This window comes from Poeciliopsis prolifica, unplaced genomic scaffold, assembly GCF_027474105.1.
Source record: "Poeciliopsis prolifica strain line A6 unplaced genomic scaffold, Auburn_PproV2 SCAFFOLD064, whole genome shotgun sequence".
Classification (NCBI taxonomy): domain Eukaryota; kingdom Metazoa; phylum Chordata; class Actinopteri; order Cyprinodontiformes; family Poeciliidae; genus Poeciliopsis; species Poeciliopsis prolifica.
The window spans coordinates 1546374-1565928 of NW_026562439.1; the positions used below are offsets into that span (position 1 = coordinate 1546374).

Here is a 19555-nt window from a genome sequence, read left to right on the forward strand (position 1 = left end):
TTTGTTTTCCTGGTGTCCCTAAAGAGATTAAAATGCGAACTTGTGCAGTGGGTAACTCAGATCACTGCTGCTGAAGTCGAACAACGTTTCTCTGCTCCTTCTGGACCATCAGAGGTAATTTATGAGCAGATCACTTTAACAGGCTCACCTTTATGCTGCTGTTTGGGTTTAAAGCAAATGAGGGCCTTCATGAACCCCAGCTGTCTTGTCACCGGGGTCAGAGGTCATCACCGTGGCAGCCAGGTGATTTTAAACACCACAAAGCCTCCCAGCGTGAGCCGGGACTCTGAAAAGGAGCGGCAGCCTAAAATGAGTGATGGGGGACAGCGGGACTCCCGCGGCCCGGGGAGGCGGCCTGACCTCGCCTGGCGGGGTGAAGGGTACGCCTCGCTGTCATCTCTCCATCGCCGGCCTCCGCGTGGCCGTGTGTCGAAGCAGGAAGCCCTCCATGCTGGCTGCCGTCCAAAGCGGAGGTCTCTCACCTCCCGGTGGTTATTCCTGGATACCGAGCGGAGCTTCAGCCTCCTTTGGCCCAGCCCGGCCTTTCTTCTCCCGCTCTGGGATAACGGACCTGTCCTTCAGCTATCAGCGGCCATTGTCTTTATTACACTCACACATCTAATATCAAGGTCACTTTCATTTATCTCTGTGATCTGCAGGGTTGCAGCAGCCTCAAAGTTGAGGATAGGACATTTATTATGCAGTAATTTCACTGTAAAATGTTTATTTATTCTGTTGTTAGTTTTTTTTTCACACAAATAAAAATAAATTGCTGATCTGACATCAATTTTCCAAATTTAAAGCACAATATGGACAAAAATCGGCCAGGTACATTTATAAATATCAGTTGTTATGATAGATTTTGGCCACCAGATGTCACTAAATATCAACCACAGTTTCAAATCCCACAATGTAAAGATGCCAAACATTTAGCTGAAGGAAAATACATTTTAAATAAAAGATTAATATTCATATTTTTCTCTCTGCACAACAGTGCCAAACAGTATTTTTTTTTTGCAATTTTCAAAATGATCTTAACATGTTCAGTTGATATTTAGCCTTTTTTAGCTTTAATTTTTGTCTTTCATCTTTACTTCTGTTGGTTTTCAATTATGTTTCAGCAACCATAAAGCAATCAATTGAGTATTTATTATTATTGTTGTTGTTGTATAATAATTATTATTCTTATTTCTGTTATTATTCTTATCTTTTGTGAGTGTTTTATTTCGCTATTTTTGTATTTAATAATTTATTAATTACTCTTTAAATTCATAATTTATTTTATATGTAAGTATTAAATATAAATGCTCTTGGTATGAAGCGCCTTTCTCTTTAAAATGATCAGCATCGCCACAAAAGAGCAGCAAAGAGCGTCTGAACAGCTGCAGAGGTCCCACTCTGCTTTTTTTTACAGAGTCTAAATGAAGTAAGCTTTCTACGACAGCTATTTAAATTGTATTTTAAAGTAAACGTCTATCTTAAGCTCTGTGATTTTAATTGATCGAGTTTTCGTTTCAAAATTTTTTTTTTACCCACAATATCAAAATTTTGATGATTTTTGTGCTTACATCGATGCCATTGAGGCCTCGCTCCAGCAAATCGTCTTGCTTTATTGAACAATCTTTGAACCCGGGCCAGGCAGTCCAACACGGATAATTTCTGTTTCACAGCAAGTTTGGCTTCGACGGAAAGATAATAAAAATAAGTAATATAAGTAAGAGTTTCTAATACTAACGTAGTGTAGCGTTTAAAGAAGCGGGAGCGTCGCGCTGTCAAATGAAGCGCCGCCCCCGTGTCTCTGCAGTGGTTCGGTCGGGCGACGTCCTGCGCGGGAGCGGAAAACGTGCGTCGGCTTTACGGAAGAGGAGCGTTTCGTTGTATTGATTAAATAATATCTTCTTCAAGCTCCAATTTACTGCAGCCAGCGCATTTCGTCTCCTCAGAAGCCCAAACAGAACGGAGGTGAATAAAACTGGATCTTTACGTCGCTTTGTTTGCTAACTTTAAGCTAGCTAACGGGAGTTAATGAGGCGTTTACGTCCCATCCATCCTGCAGGTTAACTGGGTTTTTAATAGCATCGCTGGAGATGCTGTGTGTCCAGATACTGGACTTTTTTATTTATTTTCTACATTTTGTGGCGTTACACACACAACACATGAAACCGATGCATGATTCTCAATTGTTGTTTTTGTAAACAAACCCCTTTTACTCTGATTTCCCTAGATAAAATTGAGTGCAGCCTGTTTTCTTTCAAAGATGACCATGTGAATAGAGTCCATCTGTGAGCAGAGCTGGACCAAGGCATAAGCACACTCAGCAGTTTATGGCATGACTCTTTAAAATGTACATCTATTTTAACGTCTTATTCAGAATGAGAATACTATCAAATTTTAATAAAAATATTTAAAATTGTTTGACATTTAAATTTAATAAGTATTGCAAAGTACAAAGAATACTCATCATAATTTGATTGTTGTGTTACCTGATGCTATAAGCATTTGATTAATCGATAAAATCAACAAGGGCTGCAGCTAAGGATTACTTTAGTTATCAATTAATCCAATAAAAAAATTGACAGAAATTGACTATGTATATTAAGAGGGAAATAAATAAGCAATTCAGTTAATTTTTAAATAATAAAAATCACATTTTATATCGTAAAATCACATAACAGGATTCTTTTAATGAGATGAAAAATAGCCTTTTTGCTAAATCTGATGCATTTACTGTAAACCTTAAAATTTACGGAAATGCTAATGTGTGTTCAAATAAATTAAAATTATTACAAATTAGGATGTTTTTAAAGAACAATATTTGTGTTTATGGTGAAATAAATGCTGTTGCAGTCAGAAAGTTACCTGAAAAAATACGGTAAAAAAGATCTTTTGTTATAATGTTTTTGTCACGATATATAAAAAAACCTTGAAACCTCAAAGTTGTTTTTGTGTAACAGCATTAAGACTTCCAGGAGTTTTTTGGTGTGAGGCACGGTCATAATGTGGCTTTCATTTAGTTTCAGTGTTTCTAGATGACGTGTCTGTCTCTAAACGTCGTGGGTTTTCTTTTCAGTTTGGTTTCAAATCCAAGATGGCCGGCGACTGGAAGCCAGGCGATCTGATCTTTGCCAAAATGAAGGGTTATCCTCACTGGCCTGCGAGGGTAAGCAGCACGAAGCGCATCACTGGGCAAAAATGACAGAAATTTGACTCGTATTTAAAAACAATGTTGGGGTGCAATTTCAAATCTTAAAATGGAAAGTGGAACACAAATTATTCATCTAGGTTTTTGCTTTGAATTTAATTCATTTTAAGATAAAAAAAAAACCCTCTACATCCAATCACTTTTAAATAATTTATTAAACCTTCATGTTTCTGCAAAGAAAGAAAAATTTAGAAAAAGTTGATCAACCTGAAACATGTAGGATGTGGTTTTTTTGTTTTAAATCTGGCAAACCTGCAGAAGCTTTTTATGTTTGAAATCAAGAAATTGCTCATTTATTAAAATATTATCTGCTCAGTTTATTTTTGAGCAGGTAAAAATAATTTTTTTTTTTTTTTTGCTACAATAGAGTATCAGAGCCACATGAAAAATAAATATAAATAAAATTATGAGAAATCTTGAGTAAATTTGTTTCTGTTTCAGATTGATGAAGTCCCAGACGGTGCTGTGAAACCATCCAACATCAAATATCCAATTTTCTTCTTCGGCACTCATGAAACGTGAGCAGCAAACTGCAGATGTTTATCAAGGCGCAATTTTGTTCCTCTGAAGGTTTTTAATAGATAAATGTTTGATGAGGGTCCGGTTTCCATCCCCATTCTGCATTTTTAATGCTTGGCACCAGTGTTGCGTTTACGTTCATGACTGAAAGTATTTTCCCTCCTGCAGAGCGTTTCTTGGGCCGAAGGACATTTTTCCGTACCAACAAAACAAAGAGAAATACGCAAAACCGAACAAAAGGAAAGGCTTCAATGAAGGATTGTGGGAGATCGAAAACAACCCAAAAGTTGAGCTGACTGCGCCAAAGGTACGACTTCGTTAGAAACTGGGTGTAAACAGCAGAATTTCAACTTTAAAATTTTATTTTCCACTGAGCCAAATCCAGATTAGATTCTCCTCTTACTGATTAGAACTAAACTTAAACCTAATTAAAAAATACTTAATTTATCCCAAAGGGAAGTTAAATGTAACTCACCCAAATATCTTCAGTCGCTGTGGAAGTGAAGACTCTCCAGTAGCAGTCAGTGTTACAACATCTCTGTTTAGAAAAATAAGAAAATTTGAGTTTCAAAAAAGTTGAAAATTTGCTGAAGAAAGCTAAAATTTTGAGATTAATCTAAAAAAATAAAATTTCAAAATTTGAAGTCAAATATTTGAAATTAATTCCAAAAATTTTCTTGAAAAAAATACTAAATTATTTGGTAGAAATGTACTTTTTTCCTCTTATTTTCAAATCTATATGTCCCTCACACTGCGTTGTCGTTCAGACGTAAACGGATCAGCAAACAGGCTTCAGTGGGAACGCTTTATAACTACATCCTTAAAAAGTCTTACATTTATTTTTTAAAATTGCTAGTCAGCTTTAGCCTTGCTAGCTAGCTATTTTTTTTGTTGTTTACCATGGGTAAGTTTTTTTTCTGTGCAATAACTAAACTTTAATCTGTGACACATGCTACAATCCCTCAACTATCTGTTGCCTTTATCGTTTTTTACCTTTAAATTTAATCCAAGGTGGAATTGAAAAGGTCTTAAGTAATAAATTTAATTTGTAGAAACCTGGATATATTCTGAAATGTCCAACAAACTGTTCCCAGCTGGTCAGGATGTTCGTTTCTCTGCTTTAACAGATAAATAAAGCTGAATTTAAGGGGACGGTGTGATGAAGTGAACAAATTTTCTGCTGCTTTAATGAGTTTTAATGAGTTAAATCCTGTTTTTCATTTTTTTGAAATCGGAAGCCGGTTCCTCCTCCTTCCTTCCTGGAAAAGGATTTGGAAAGCGGTCCGGAAGGAGAAGAAGAAGACGCAGCTGATAAAGGAGTCAAACCCAAAGTAAGTTTTAGTTTTTTTATTTCCTGTTCATAACCTCCATTCCCATGTTGCTCCACTGCAGTGAATCTCTTCTGTTGCCAGATTCTTTCATGTTTTTTGTCTCTCAAAGCTTCCTGTGACGTTTGTCTGCATCGTAACTGCAGGAAGCGGTTTTCCCTCTCGTAGAGTTGATGTTTGGTAGCAAAAAGAGCAGGAAGCTCGCTGACCGCGCCTCGCTGCGTCCTATGCTGTGTCTATGGTGCATTCAGGTTCCAGGAAAAGAGACTGAGCAGGAGAATGATGATGAGGAGGAGGAGAAAGAGGAGGAGGAAGGGTCTCTGATGTCTGAGCAGGGTCCTGAGATCCAGGATGTACGTACTCTTGCATGTCGGGTTGCCATGCAGCGGCGCAGGTCATGTCATCCCTTGTTTGGGTGGAAAATTAAAAAAAGCATGCTACATCGGCGGTTTTTCCAGAGCCGGGTCGGCATTCGGGTCGCTAATGAAAATCTAACGGAGAGCTGTTTGTGTTTTCAGTCATGTTGAGTTTGTGCTTGATGAATAAAAATGAGTTTATTTGAAAGTTTTGGGTTCATTTCTTGCTTTTCTGTCCATCTGCTGCATGATTCCACTGATTTCATCCACTTTCTTTCTCATCCAAGTGGTTAAGTTCTGATTTCAATGCTTTTTTCCTCCTAATTTAACAAATAAATCTTCAAAAGAAGGTAAGTATGAAAGAAATTCCCTTTTGCATTGAATCTGGTGTAAAACCTCAGCTGCACACTAGAGGGTGCTGTTGCTCTAAATCGGTTTTTTTCACTTTCTGCTTTTTCTCTACTTCAGCAGCTTTCTAAGGAAGTAAAGTCGGCTTGTTTTTGAGGTCAGCTGGAATAAAATCAAACTTTCTGGTCAACTTTTCAGGTTTCTGCTCAGAAAGAATCGACTGATCCCTCAAAACCCAAAAGAGGAAGGAAGAAGAAGGTTGGTAGTGTCGCTGAAGGTGATTTAAATTCAGTTTTAGGAGCGATTAAATCGTTTAATCATGTGTTTGTTTTTCAGGGTGACCAGGAGAACGAAAAAGACGAAGATCCTGGAAGTCCCGTGAGTCCATCAGGTGGGATTTCTGCTGAAAAGTGTTTTTGTTTTACACTGTTGAAGATCTCTTATATTCTCCTCATAGCTTCTGGACCTTGAAGTTGATCTGAGTTCGTTAGCTTCAGCTTTTTGAGAGCTTTCTTCAGGAAGATCTGCCCTGGTGGAAACAGGATCCTGTTTCCTGTTTCATTTTGGTGCAAAATGGCCCAAGAGGGAGAAACTTTAAAAGTTGGCTTTGTCTGATGATTTTTTTTATTATTATTTTTCATCCATTTGCAAAGCGTTAGTCAACATATGAATAATTATTGATCAATGGATTATTAGATTTAAATTGTTCCAATTCATTAACTAATGATTAGATCAGGGGTGTCAACATCCAGTCCTCGAGGGCCGCTGTCCTGCAACTTTTAGATGTGCCTCTGTTGCACCTGAATAGAATAATTAGGCCATTAGCAAGGCTCTGGAGAACAAGGAGGAGGTAATTAAGCCATTTCATTCCTGTGTTTTGTACCTGTGACAAAAGTGCAGGACAGTGGCCCTCGAGGAGTTTGACACCCCTGGCTTAGATCTTTTGTTAATGTTGCAGTTTGGCCTCCATCCAGAAGAGGGCGACATCCTGATCCTTTTTTTAAAAATTCAAAATATTATGAAAAATTTTGCTCTTTACGTTATGGACACAAAACAAAATTCAGGTTTACTTGTCAGTTAATTTGTTTGTCACTCTATAAGATAAAATTGATCAACTGCAGATTAACTGATTAATCAATAACCTGAGGCCATTTTGGTGCAAAGCTGTGATTTCCACAACATTTGCTCCTATTTTTGTAGCAATTAATTGCTGACAAGAATAAAAAAATAATATGTAAGCTCACTGAAGATATTACTGTTACTGATAATTTTAGGCTAAAAATGCTCCAAAAACTAGTAGTAAATTAGCAATAAATGTAATGAGCGTCTTTTTATTGTGCACAATAATCTAAAAGGAAATAAATTTTCACCACAAAACTGGAGCTGCAAAGTAATTATTTTTAGTAAATGATTATTCTGGCGATTAATCCAATGAAAAGTTGGCACATTCTGCTGATTTATTTACTTTTTTAAAATAAAATATTAAAAATGGTTTATACAAATTAACAATTGGGTAGGAAAGATTGCTTTATAGATTTTTTTTTTTTGCCATTTGAAGCGTTCTCGGTAGAATAGATTTACAAATGAAATGTCTTTTCATCTTAAATGCAAAATGTAAATATATTTTGATACACTTTTGGTTTAATTGCTGCTCTGAGTGAGTTATTCTTTCAGCAAATACACTTATTTTGAGTTGGTTTTCTGCAGTTAGCTTTTAGTCAATTACTAAATTAGTTGACAATTATCGAATAATTACAATTAATTTGATTAATCATTTCAGCCCAACTGAAAAATTTGTAAAAACACTTTGTTCACTTGTGAAAACTGTAATTTTGTATCAAAAACTGAATGTAGCTCGTTATTTTTAGGGAAGTAGGTTTTAATTTGAGGTAGAATTAGTGGAATATGATCAATAACTGTTTATCTGTGATCAGGTGGAGACGCTCCGAAACGGCGAGGCAGGAAGCCGAAAACCGAGAAGCTGCTTCTGCTGCAGCAGGACCAACACGGCTCTGGGAGCGAAATGTAAACCTTCAGAAAACAGCTTTCATTGACTCCTTCTTTTTTACAGCTTGTTTTTGTTTTATTTTCATTTTAGGGAGACGAACGACTCTGAGAAGAAGCGAAAGAGGGCAGCGGAGGACAAGCAGCTGAACGGAGAAGAGGAGAAGAGGAAGAAGAGGGAGGGCAGCAAGGGGAAGGAGGCGGAGCTAAAGGAGACGGAGGCCAAGAAGAGGAAGAAGGACAACGGCTCGTCTGGCTCGGACGACGATGAGGCAAGCGTCTTCGCACGCCGGCAGTGTGTCGGACGAGAAGATGGTTTTAACGTTTCTATTCCTGTTAGTCTCAGAAAAGCAAAGGGAGGAAGAAGCTGCAGAATGCAGAGGCGGATAAAGACGGGCGGCGCTGGAAAGCCGACGAACCCAGAGAGTGAGTTCATCCCTCCATGATGAGGCGTCATGGTGTTACTCTGTTGCCACAGCAACAACAACAAACTTAGCCGCATGCTAACGAGGTCTGACCAGAAATAAAGCCCCAGGTCTTTATTTGATGAATATTTGAAGTTGTGTTTCAGTGTTGACATATTTCAGTAACTTTGAGGCAGTTTTTGATTGTAGGCGCTTGATTTGTTACGATACCAAATTTATCTTCACAATAATTTGTCCTAGAAGTTACTGCTGTCAGCAATAATGTTGTTTGACAACATTTTCAAGCAATTTAACAGCAATGAAATAATGAAACACTTTCTCAAAGATCCATAAACTGTAATTTCTACTGAACATTTAACGCTGGAGGTGGAAACGTTTTCAATATCCAAAATAAATAAAAAAACAAAACAAAAGAAACAACAAACAAAATGAACTATTACATCTCTGTCAACAAAATTATCCCTCAAAAAGAGGCAGAAGCATCAGAATGGAGAGTTTGGTGTTTTTCTGCCAAAATTTCTTTCTACCAAAGATGATCGATTCGATTTATTATACGATTAATTGATTAATTGCTGAGTTTCTGATGTCGTGTTTTTTGTCTTTCAGGGCCGACAAAGAAGATGTGAAGAAACCTGAGGTGGGACCCAAGAAGAAAGGTGATTTTAAAAAGATAAATAAATATGTGGTTTTAGCTGGAACTGTTTATTTATTTTAAGATTTGTTGTTGTTTTTTTTTAATTGACTGCTGTGTAACATCATCTCTTTTTTCCCCGATTTATTTTCCAGAAATGTCAACCGACCTGAAACTCCAGAAACTCCACAGTGAGATCAAGATTTCCCTGAAAATCGACAACCCGGTCAGTTCTGACATTCATATTTTAACGGTAGTTTTTACTAATTACACAGATTTTAAGCGAAAGATATTTATAATTTTTTTCCTCCCTGGAAACAGAAAAATGATGAATCTAGTTAGTCCCTCCAGAGTTTTGTGATTCTTTGATTGTAGAAATTCAACAAATTTCTGTATTTTTTTTTTTTATGCCAAAGCATAATTATGAGTTTATTGTAATTTTTCTACAAAAATGGTAAAACCCATTGGGTTTAAATGATGCCAACTCCCACCTGCAGGGGGCAGTATTTCTTGTTTTTACTACGTTTTGCTTAATCGTGACTTGATGTCGCCTTATGATGATGGATGTGTTGAGGGAAAATAGATCAAGCGATTTAAATGCTTTGCTGAGCAAAAATGTTTGACTCCAAGTTTTGTTTTTTCCTCTTTTTTAAAAATTTTAATTAATTTTGTAATTTATTTGCTAGGAACAATGCGGTTGTCACATTTCAAAATCTGTTTTCACTATAAAATACTAAAAACATCGAGACGAGGCTAAAATGACTCGACAACACAAGTTGTGTCAATAAATCCAGAAAATGCAATCGGTATAAACAATAAATAAAAAACAAGGAATCTACAACACATTAATAATAAAAACTGTAAGAATTAATCAAAACTAAATGAATTGTTCACTTAGATGTAGAAACGCAACGGGTCACCTGGTGGGATTTTCTGTGTTTTTCCATCTGAGTGAAGGATTGACATTATTGATGACATTATTTTCTTCTGTACGTAAATTTTTGAAGTTGTTGAACTCCTTATAAATAAAAAAGTGTTTTTTTTCTTAATGAGTTGAAACTTTAAAACTTGCATTTATTTGTTTTTGTCCTCCAGGATGTGAAGAAATGTTTGGACGCATTGGACGAGATCGGTTCTCTTCAAGTGACGACTCAGCACCTGCAGAAGCACAGCGAGCTCATCGCCACGCTCAAGAAGGTAAACCAGCAAAGCACAGCGGTTCCCGGACGCTGACAGCTCCGCCTGGTGCCGGCGGTCATGAACTGTGGTTTAATCTGCATTCCAGATCCGGAAGTTCAAGGCCAGCCAGGACATCATGGACAAAGCCACCATGCTGTACAACAAGTTCAAGACGATGTTCCTGGTGGGCGAGGGCGACTGCGTGCTGAGCCAGGTGCTGAACAAGTCGCTCGCCGAGCAGCGGCAGCACGAAGAGGCCAAGAGAGGAGCACTGAAGAGAGCCGAGCACGTCAAGGACGGCGGCACAGGTACGGCAAAACAAACATGGCAGGAAACGGCAGCAAACAATGCAGGAAACGGCAGCAAACAATGCAGGAAACGGCAGAAAACATGGCAGGAAACGGCAGAAAACATGGCAGGAAACGGCAGAAAACATGCAGGAAACATGGCTTCATAAAACTCCCTAAAAACTCAGTCGTTTTTTAGTTCTTTCTGCTATTGGCCTTTAAAAAATCTGTATATCCCAGTTAATGATTAATTATTTCTAAATTAGTTGACAAATCAGTGATTTGTGACGATTGATCACAATTAATCACTTCAGGCCGATGGTTTTGGCCTGTGTATTTTCATAGAAAACATGAAATTAAAGTGTTTTTCATCAAATGACCTTTTCAAAATCTGTATATTCAGGTTAACAATTTATCAATTACAAAATTACTTGACGATTATTACAGCAATTAATTAACGACTATTAATTGTTTCAGCCCTACTTTTGACTTGATTATTTAACTCGTTAACGATTAATGGACTAGTTGGTGATTACTTGTTTTATAATGATTCATTGAATGAATAGTTATAATTGATGATGGGTTTCATTAAAAGTGTGTTTGTTGTTGAGCAGGTAAATCTAAAGCAGTGCTTCTCAAATAGTGGGGCGGGCCCCCTTTGGGGGGCAGTGGCGCTCTCATTGTTACTTCTGTCACGTTTGCGACAGTGCAACATTTCATGACTTACAAGACAACAGGTTTGCCTTGGTTAGCAGTGTTAAGTCAACAAAAAGCTCCGACTGCGTTCTGTCTATGGCCTCCGTTATTCAACAACCCCCAACATGAAAAAGTTTTTCACAGGGATGAAAAGAAAAGCGAGAGAGACAAAGATAATGAGACAACAGAAAGTCAACCGAAAGCTAAGAAGAGGAAATACGAGGAAGCGTATTTAGCGCTTGGCTTCACTGTGACTACAGTTGGAGAAGAGGAAAGACCGCTGTGTTTGCTGTGTCTAAAAATGCTCGCAGCGGACAGCATGAAGCCAAATAAATTAGCGCGTCACTTAAATACGTTACATCCCAATCACGCCGATAAGCCGCTAGAGTTTTTTCACGAAAAAAATGTTAATAAGGAAAAAACTGTTATGCAGAGATGGATAGTCACGGTGGGGAGTGGGGGGCGCGAATAGTTTTCTTCTTGCTAGGGGGGGCGTAACGGAAAATAATTGAGAAGCACTGATCTAAAGCAACTTAAAATAACATAAATTTTGGCTCCAAGGTAAAAAGTTTGACTCTCAGGAGACGGTCCGGTCACGCTGAAACCGGAACAACAACCAGAAATAAATTATCTAAAGAGGTAACGACTGTAATTTTGGGTTGCAAGTTTCCATCACAGACATTCCTCTCCTTCATTAAATCCATTACGGGCGGCGGAGCAGGCGGCCAATCAGGAGCCAGTCATGGGATCTCTGTGGTCGACCTTCATCATCAGCAGCTGTTATCGTACGCTGCGGCCGCCTCCGTCCTGATGAACACCCGGATCCTCCGTTACTGAAGCGCATTGTCTCTCTGGGTGAATCGAATCCATGGAGAATCTTTTTAACTGGACTCACTTCCGCAGAGCCGCGCCGGCCGTCACATGCCGACGGCGTGGTGACGTCATCGCTGATCCAATCTTCCTGCTCCGCAGACAAGGTGGCCAACGGCGACGCCAGCCCCGAGGAGAAGAAGACGGACAAGATGGAGGACGCCGCGGTGGGAGAAAACCACAGGTACGTCCTCCAGGCCGGAAAATGGCGCGAACGCAGCGGTGCGAACGCAGCGGCGCGAACGCAGCGGCGCGAACGCAGCGGCGCGAACGCAGCGGCGCGAACGCAGCGGCGCGAACGCAGCGGTGCGAACGCAGCGGCGCGAACGCAGCGGCGCGAACGGCAACCAGATGATCCACAGCTGATCTGAACGTCATGTTGGTTTTTTTATCTTCAGATTCAGATTATGAGGCTCAAACTCACAATTACATCAGGAGAAAAAAAATACAGACCATATTTGGTTAAATTTAGACTTTAATAAAAGATTTTAGTTTTTTTTTATAAAATCCAAAAAATTATCAATTAAAACATTAAAATTCAGCAACATTTATTCACAGCAAAAACACAAAATTCTACCAAATGATTTTGGTCTATTTTCTAGTGCAAATGTCTTGGTGCACTTGGAATAAGAAACAATCTCAGCAAGATAGAAGAACTTTTTTAAGTTAAATACTCTTTAATATTGATGAATATTGACTATTTCCACTGGCAGATAAATTCACTTATCGAAAGACATTTTTCCATGTTATAAGGGAAATAAACTGCCAGTGGAACTAGTGATTTTCATCAATATTAATGAATTATTTATTTGTCTTGCTAAGTGAGTTTTGTTTCTTATTTCAAGTGTTAAGATACTTGGACTTGAAAATGGACCAAAAATATTTCAGATTTTGTTTTTCCAGCGTTATGAATCACAAATGTCTCTTTTCTTTGTTATATTAAACACTTTTTAAAAAACCTTTCTCTGGGAGCTAAAAAAACTTTCGGCTTCAACTAACTCACTCACTCTCTGGTGGCCTACCAACAGCCTGCTTAGTATATATCTGCTTAAAAATAAAACAAACAGCATGGAGACAAAACTGGATAAAACAGGAAGCATTTCAGTTATTTAAAACAATAATTATCAATATCGACTGATATGAAACGTTTACATCCTGATAAGTTTCTCAGCCATATTGTCCAGTCCTATTATTCTGTGGTTTTGGTTTAAATGCTACTATAAACATGTTTTTATTCAGGCCTTTTTTGACTCTCCAATTAACATTTAATCGATTAGTAAATTACTAGACAATTTCAACAATCGATTGATCACGATTGATTCGATTAATCGTTTCAGCCTTGCTCACATTTCTCCACCTTCTGCTTGCGTTTGGTCGGTTTTATGTTTTGTCTTCATTTCCGACTGCAGTCCCCCGAAACCTCAGGAGTCGGCCTGAACCGTCCGCCGACCCGGAGAAGAGATTCGCTGCTGTAATGGAACGACGCCCCCTGGTGGACACCGGTTCCCAGTGTTGTGCTGCTGCTCCCAAGGTTTCAGTTCACCAAGATGCTTCATAGTTTTATTTTTGTACTCAGACACCTTGTGCCGCCTGCTGTTGGATGTATTTAATTCCCGTCGGTGTAGTTGTGAATTTTAATGACTGTGTATGAGAAGCGGGGTCATTCCTCCTCGTCTTCATCGTGAAGTGTTTTTGTTTTTATTTTGGTCGATCATTTCAGTTGTGAACCTCCCAGGACTTGAAGTACAGATTCTGTAAACTGATCGTGTTTTTAATGCTGTGTAACGCATGTTGAACAGAAAACTTTGCCAAAGTTTCCTTTTAGCCAACGAAGTGCTTTATTTTCCATCATGTCTTTTAAAACCTAGATGTATATAAGAGTATTTTTGTGCTTGTGTCATCATCCTGGTAATAAAGTGGTAGCTGCAGCACAACCGCCATGTTTGTTTTTATCATTTTTCATGATGTACATTTTTGTCTTTTTGATGTAAAACTTGGAAAAACATGAAATTTCACAATGGATGATGGCCTTCAGATGGCTGTAAAACATGTAACCGCTTCATTTATCATATGAGATAAATGAAGATTACAGATGGATTTTTACTACTAAACAGATATTTAAGGCACCGTAAATCAATGTGCAAAAAGCAAAACAGGTCAAACTTTCCATTCCTTCTAAGATAAAAACACAAACTTTCTGTAAGAAACAAAAGTGTCCTGAAGAAAAACCCCAGACTGGGATTGGAACCCAAGACCTTCCTGCAAGGCATTAAATGAACTCACTGAAGTTTAATGATTTCAAACTGGAGACTTCCCAGTAACCAGTAGAAGTCAAAATACAGCAGTAAAAAGTAAAGTCTTATTCAAAAACAGGAAAATAAATCCATGTTTGTCTTCATTATGAAGCGTAAATCAGTTGAAGGCGCCTGGGTCCACGTACGGAAACGCCAGGAAGTCTCCCAGTTTGTTCCCCTCCTTGTCGTAATGCAGCATCCGGAAACATTTATCGCAGAACAGACACGGATCGCTGGGCGCAAACTGGTCCCTGGTGGTGTACCATCTACAAAAACCCAAACACACCAGAGGTCAGAGGTCAAAGACGACGCTCAGGATGCGAGCGCTTATGTTTACGGACCGGCCGATGAAGACGTGGCAGACGGAACATTTTTGGGTCACCAAGCGGTTCTTATGGGTGAGCAGCGGGTAAAGGTCCATGTCCAGGCAGTCGCTGCGGTGCGCCAGTCTGCAGCCGGAAAAATAAAAAAGGAAATTAATTTCACATTCGTGACGCCGCAGCTTTTTCGCGCGGCTGCTCTGCTTATGCAACTGATCAGATTTTAGAAATACTTACTTCCCTTTGCACAAATAAAATTACTAGAGTGATTTTACGACAAGCCGCTGACCTGACGTCGGTGATGATGACGAGGTGTTCGCAGTCGCCTTGGTGACAGTAGAGGTACGGAAACCCCACCTTCACCTTCAGGTCCACGAACCGTGTGTCCTCCATCTTGGCCGTGCTGAACGGCGGGAAGTTGTGGGATTTGGCCCAGTCGATGGTCGTACTGGATTCCCAGTAAAAGACAAGAATCAATGAAAAAATGATGAAAAAAACTCAAAACAATGAAAAAGCAGGAGAAGGTAAATGGTCGGATCCAGGAACATTAGAAAACACCACAATAAGTGGGATTATTTATTAAAAATGAATTAAAGTCTCATTTTTTAACTTTCCCTGTCAAGACAACAGATAAATAATTAAAATTCAGAATGAAAAAGACATACATGACCCAGAGGATCTGTGGTTTGTGTCAGAAATGCCGGAAACGGACCTGCTGATGTCCTGGCACTCTGGATAGCGCATGTCATTGTAGAAAACTCCTTCGAAGAAAAAGAAGGCCGATTTGAAAAGATCCTGAAACAAGAAGCATTAAAACACGACGGTTAGGTGGCCAGTCGACTGGACCGTCCAGTCGCAGTGAATGTTGAGCTGCTCACTTTGCTCATGAAGTCCGGCGCCATGTCCGGCGTGCTGCTGAACTCGCCGCACACCTGCAGGTCGCTGACGCAGCAGACGGCGTCCCGGAGGTCGGCCAGCGTGTGGGAGCCGGTCATCAGCATGGTGGTGTGGGCTCTGAGGTGGTTAAACTGGGGAAGGTTTGGGAGGACGGTGGCCCACAAGGTACACAAAAGCAAAAGCCACAGTGCAAGTTATGCTAAAACGGATGCGAAAACTTTAGGATGAAATTGCTAGCATAACCGCCGTAGCATCGTTAATCCATTTCACCATAATTCTGTTTTATGCTACAGCAGAATTCATGTTCATCGTGCTAGCATAGCTTCTGTATTAGCATAAATTTTAGTTTAAGTTTTATTATAAAGCAGAATCTGAGAACTTCCATCGATCTCCTTCAGCATAACTTCTGCTTTAGCATAAATCCTTTATAAGCAAAATTTCTCTTGGCTTGAAATTGAATTCATGAAAAACTTGGCAGCATAACTTTTATTTTACCATTACTTCTGATGTGGTTTTCATTGTGGCTTTTGGGGTTTGTTGGCCCTTCTGGGCCGCCGTAGAAGGGAAATGTCAGCCCCACAGAAGAACCATTCAGAGATAACCAGATAAATGCTCACTTTCTCCACAGTACTAGGGAAGTAGATATTGATGGTGAGAATGAGTTCGCCTTCAGGGAGCCGGTTCGCCTCGGTCTCTGGGAGCCTCCCAGCAGTCAGGCGGTCCTGCAAATCGTTCAGAGGAAACAAACAATTAACTTTCATTGTTCCTGTTGGGAAAGTTCTGATTTGGAATATATTAATAAATTCATCTCTGACATATTTTCTCTCAATTTTGACTTCTAGCAAATCAAAGTAATTTAGATTATTTATACTGACCTAAAACAAAAGGATTTTGGTCTGATTTAACACCAGACAGTGAGAAGTTAAGTTCTTCCATGTATTTAAGGTTCTGTGTTATTGATGAATCCTTCAGTTCACCCACCAGTTCATCTGCGTAGAGGTCGTGTCTGTTTCTGGTTCGTTTCTGAGGTTTGTTGTTCTGCTTTTTTCTGTGTCTGTCAGAAGAAACAGGCAGAGTCATCCTGCTGGGGGACCCACACAGTAACTGGACTTGAATAAATGGGAACCGGTCTTACGTCAGAGTCTTCAGTGTCGCGTTCGGAGGGACGACTTCCGGGTCGGGCTCCTGATCGCCAGAATGGCAAAGAAGCGAGTCGACGCTGCAACCAGAAAACAGGAATTTTAAACCTTTGAATTTGCTGAAATATGTCACTTTTTTATTTCTGATCATTTACAGCAAATAAAAAAACTAATTTTAATTTGGCTTTTGACAAAATGTTAATGGTAGCATAAATCAAAAAAAAAAATTAAGACTTTTAGCTTGAATTACTGGATCAATGATGGAGGCGATTAGCTTGTGGCTACGTAATTTAAGATTTATTTTTTATTTGTAAACCCAGCTGTGGACAGGCCTTTTTCCTTCCACTCAACTTTCCACTGAGAGGATGGAACACAGCAGTCTGTGAACAGCAGCTGGATGAAAAATATGTTTATTTACGCTGAGATGTTCTAATTATTGAAAGAGCGAATTTGGTCCAATGTAAGCGACGTGAAATTACAAAAGCTAAATTAAAGCTGAGATTGGACCTTTGGTACCACAATCTTGGGTGGGAACCGTCTCCGGTTCGGACCCGTCTGGGTTCGGACCCGCCGGGGGTTCGGACCCGCCGGGGGTTCGGACCCATCTGTGTTCGAAATCGCCTGTGGTTCGGACCCGCTGGTGCCACCGACCTGCAGACGGATCTGAGTTCGGCCATGGTTTCCTCTCCGACCCCCATCGCCGCAGCGAACCGAGCCTCAAACGCGTCCTGGTCTCCCGGCCGGAAGGAAAAGTCTTCCGGCTTCAGTCGCTTCAGCCACTCGTCCCGGAAGGAGCCGATGTGAAAAGGTGAGGAGTTTAAGTTCATGAACTCATAATCTGGGACGCTGCTGCTGCTGCTCGGTTCTGCCTGCTGCTCGGACGCCGCCATGTTTTCAGCAACGAAAACAAATCCGTCCCCGGGCTTTTAACGCTGACCCGCGCAAAGGCTTGTGGGTAATGTAGTTCCATGGTTCTGTGCGGTTTTCAGATCATCGCCTTCCTAAAGGCACAATTACCACACAGAAATGTGTTTGTTGTGGTGGATCGATTAATTCTGGTGAACACAGAATGTCACATGTTAATCTAATGAAATTATTCGGCTTAGGATCAATAAAGTGTTTTTTTAATTAAATTAAAATTTGAGTGAACGCAACTCTCTTGACCACCAGGGGGCAGTAACGTAAAATCGATCAATCAATAAAACTGCATCAAATGAAGAAGCAGTTAACCCGGATAAAGCCCGCCATTTTCCGAGGCCCCTTTCAGCGTAAATTTACTTTGACTTTCGCATTATTCCAAAGTTTGATCAGTTTTTGGAAAAACTGTGATTTTTCCCCCCAAATCATCTTTTAGCAAAAAATCAACCAATATGTAGCCTATATTTGTTTTCTAGATTCTTCAACAACCTGGACCTCAAGATCCAATATGGCTGCCTAACGTTTAGCACAGCAATTTTTAGATTACATTATTTGCACTTCCAACTGTATCTCATCAACCCAGTTGGACATATCAGGAAACATGGTTCAATTTGAATATACACAATATGGAGAACTTCATTGTCATTTAAGTTCTCCATATTTATTTATATTGATTCAATATTCATAAAATCGCCTATTTGTGAATTTTTCTGGAGAATGTAGCTCCAAATTATTCTAGGAAAATTATCCTGATCACAGATTTTTTTGTTTTTGAAGCATATCTCAAACATTTAAAAGAAAGTGCAGCTTTGGAAGCTGAAATACTCACCAGTGATGCTAACTGACATGCCATTGGTTAGCTGTTGTTTAGAAAGCACCCAATCCAGGATCATCATTCATTTCCTTGACTCTGATTGGTTATTTGTCTTGCAGTTCCTAATTATTGTGAATATCAAAGGTCCATTATACTAATTCTAGTTAGCCTAGATTAGCATAACAAAGAAGCAAATCCGACCAAAATAAAATATTTTCTATGCATCCAACTAATATCTGACTCTGTTATCGCTGAATGGTCTAATTCTGGTCTTTTAAATTTAACCACCTTCCAGCAGATGCTGATTGAGCATCAAGATGACGCAGCAGGACGGATAAAGACATTTAAAACCAGTCACAAACTTTTCTTCCTGGGGTTTTTTGGTTAGAAAACTCCAGCAGGTTACGTCAGAGAAAGTGCAAAGGGCACCGCGGCAGAATGAATGACAAAACCACTGGAAATAATTGTTTAGGCTGATGCATCACATGCCAGCAGACAGTCAGATATTCTGGCGGCACAAACCTTCTGTTACGGTTACATGGGTAACATTCAGGGCTTGGTTCCTTAAGAACACAGTTTTTCAGGGTGAGATCTTTTTCCTCCTGGGGTTTCCATCTTCTATTTCTTTTAATTTGTCAAGTCAAACAGCAAATCTTTAATGTGTTTTGGTGCTAAGCTGTTCAGTGATTTACAAACTGAGTATTTTAAAGTCTCTGACCTACAGGGAGCCAATCAATGTGACTAAAGTTAAATGCATGGATGAGTTTCTCAAGATCCTGCTGAGACACTCGTCCTGTAACCCTGTAAATGTTCTCCAGGTGACAGAAGGCCGACTTTGTAACCATCTTTATGTGACTCTGAACGTTCAGGTCAGAGTTCATCACTATACCCAGATTTTGGTTTGAATCTCTAGTTTCTATCGATAATAAATGAAGCTTTGTGCTGACTAGATAATTTCTATTATGTTAAAAAACACACACAAGCTAACGTTAGCTGGAGCTTTACAGCAGCTCAGTTTGCTTTTCATCAAAAACTAGTTTGTTTTAAGTCAATTAATGAAAAGACACCAGTTCCATTGACAGATTATGTCACTTTTAACCAAACCATATCATCAATATTAAGAAATAATTGACTTCAAACAAGCTCATATTTAAGTTAGTTTTGTTTTTTTTCAAATGTATTAAGATATTTGAACTGGAAACTAAAAGAGAAATGCTTGGTAAGATTTTGTGTTTTTGCAGTGTTCTACCTCAGATTGTGCATGTTTTAGTGCTTCACACTGCAAAAAAACAGAATATTATCCAGTAATTTTGGTCTAGTTTTAATGC

At 39.3% G+C, this 19555-nt stretch overlaps 2 protein-coding genes across 8 annotated transcripts; one reads left to right on the forward strand and one right to left on the reverse strand.

Annotated features, from left to right (window-relative positions):
* Positions 1–1635: 1635 nt before the first annotated feature.
* Positions 1636–13783, forward strand: psip1a (PC4 and SFRS1 interacting protein 1a). Of its 6 annotated transcripts, none has more exons than XM_055019910.1 (17): positions 1636–1962; positions 3071–3160; positions 3644–3720; positions 3890–4028; positions 4960–5052; positions 5301–5402; positions 5952–6011; positions 6090–6144; positions 7688–7778; positions 7825–8029; positions 8098–8183; positions 8789–8838; positions 8969–9039; positions 9909–10010; positions 10099–10300; positions 11879–12029; positions 13255–13783. In XM_055019910.1, exons 2-17 carry the CDS (start codon positions 3089–3091, stop codon positions 13280–13282), a joined length of 1584 nt encoding a protein of 527 aa, XP_054875885.1. In that variant the 5' UTR covers positions 1636–1962; positions 3071–3088; the 3' UTR covers positions 13283–13783. The 6 variants fall into 6 exon arrangements, with proteins under 6 accessions (XP_054875885.1, XP_054875888.1, XP_054875886.1 ...); XM_055019913.1 differs by having other exon boundaries at positions 11948–12029; XM_055019911.1 differs by having other exon boundaries at positions 7852–8029.
* A 331-nt stretch (positions 13784–14114) lies between these two features.
* snapc3 (small nuclear RNA activating complex, polypeptide 3) lies at positions 14115–17397 on the reverse strand. 2 transcript variants are annotated; one of them, XM_055019917.1, is made up of 9 exons: positions 17147–17397; positions 16492–16575; positions 16338–16410; positions 15974–16078; positions 15338–15487; positions 15172–15254; positions 14749–14907; positions 14481–14588; positions 14115–14405 (listed from the first exon to the last, which is right to left on the reverse strand). In XM_055019917.1, exons 1-9 carry the CDS (start codon positions 17383–17385, stop codon positions 14258–14260), a joined length of 1149 nt encoding a protein of 382 aa, XP_054875892.1. In that variant the 5' UTR covers positions 17386–17397; the 3' UTR covers positions 14115–14257. The 2 variants fall into 2 exon arrangements, 1 of the variants encoding a protein (XP_054875892.1); XR_008604700.1 differs by having other exon boundaries at positions 14290–14405; positions 15125–15220.
* Between the last annotated feature and the right edge of the window lie 2158 nt (positions 17398–19555).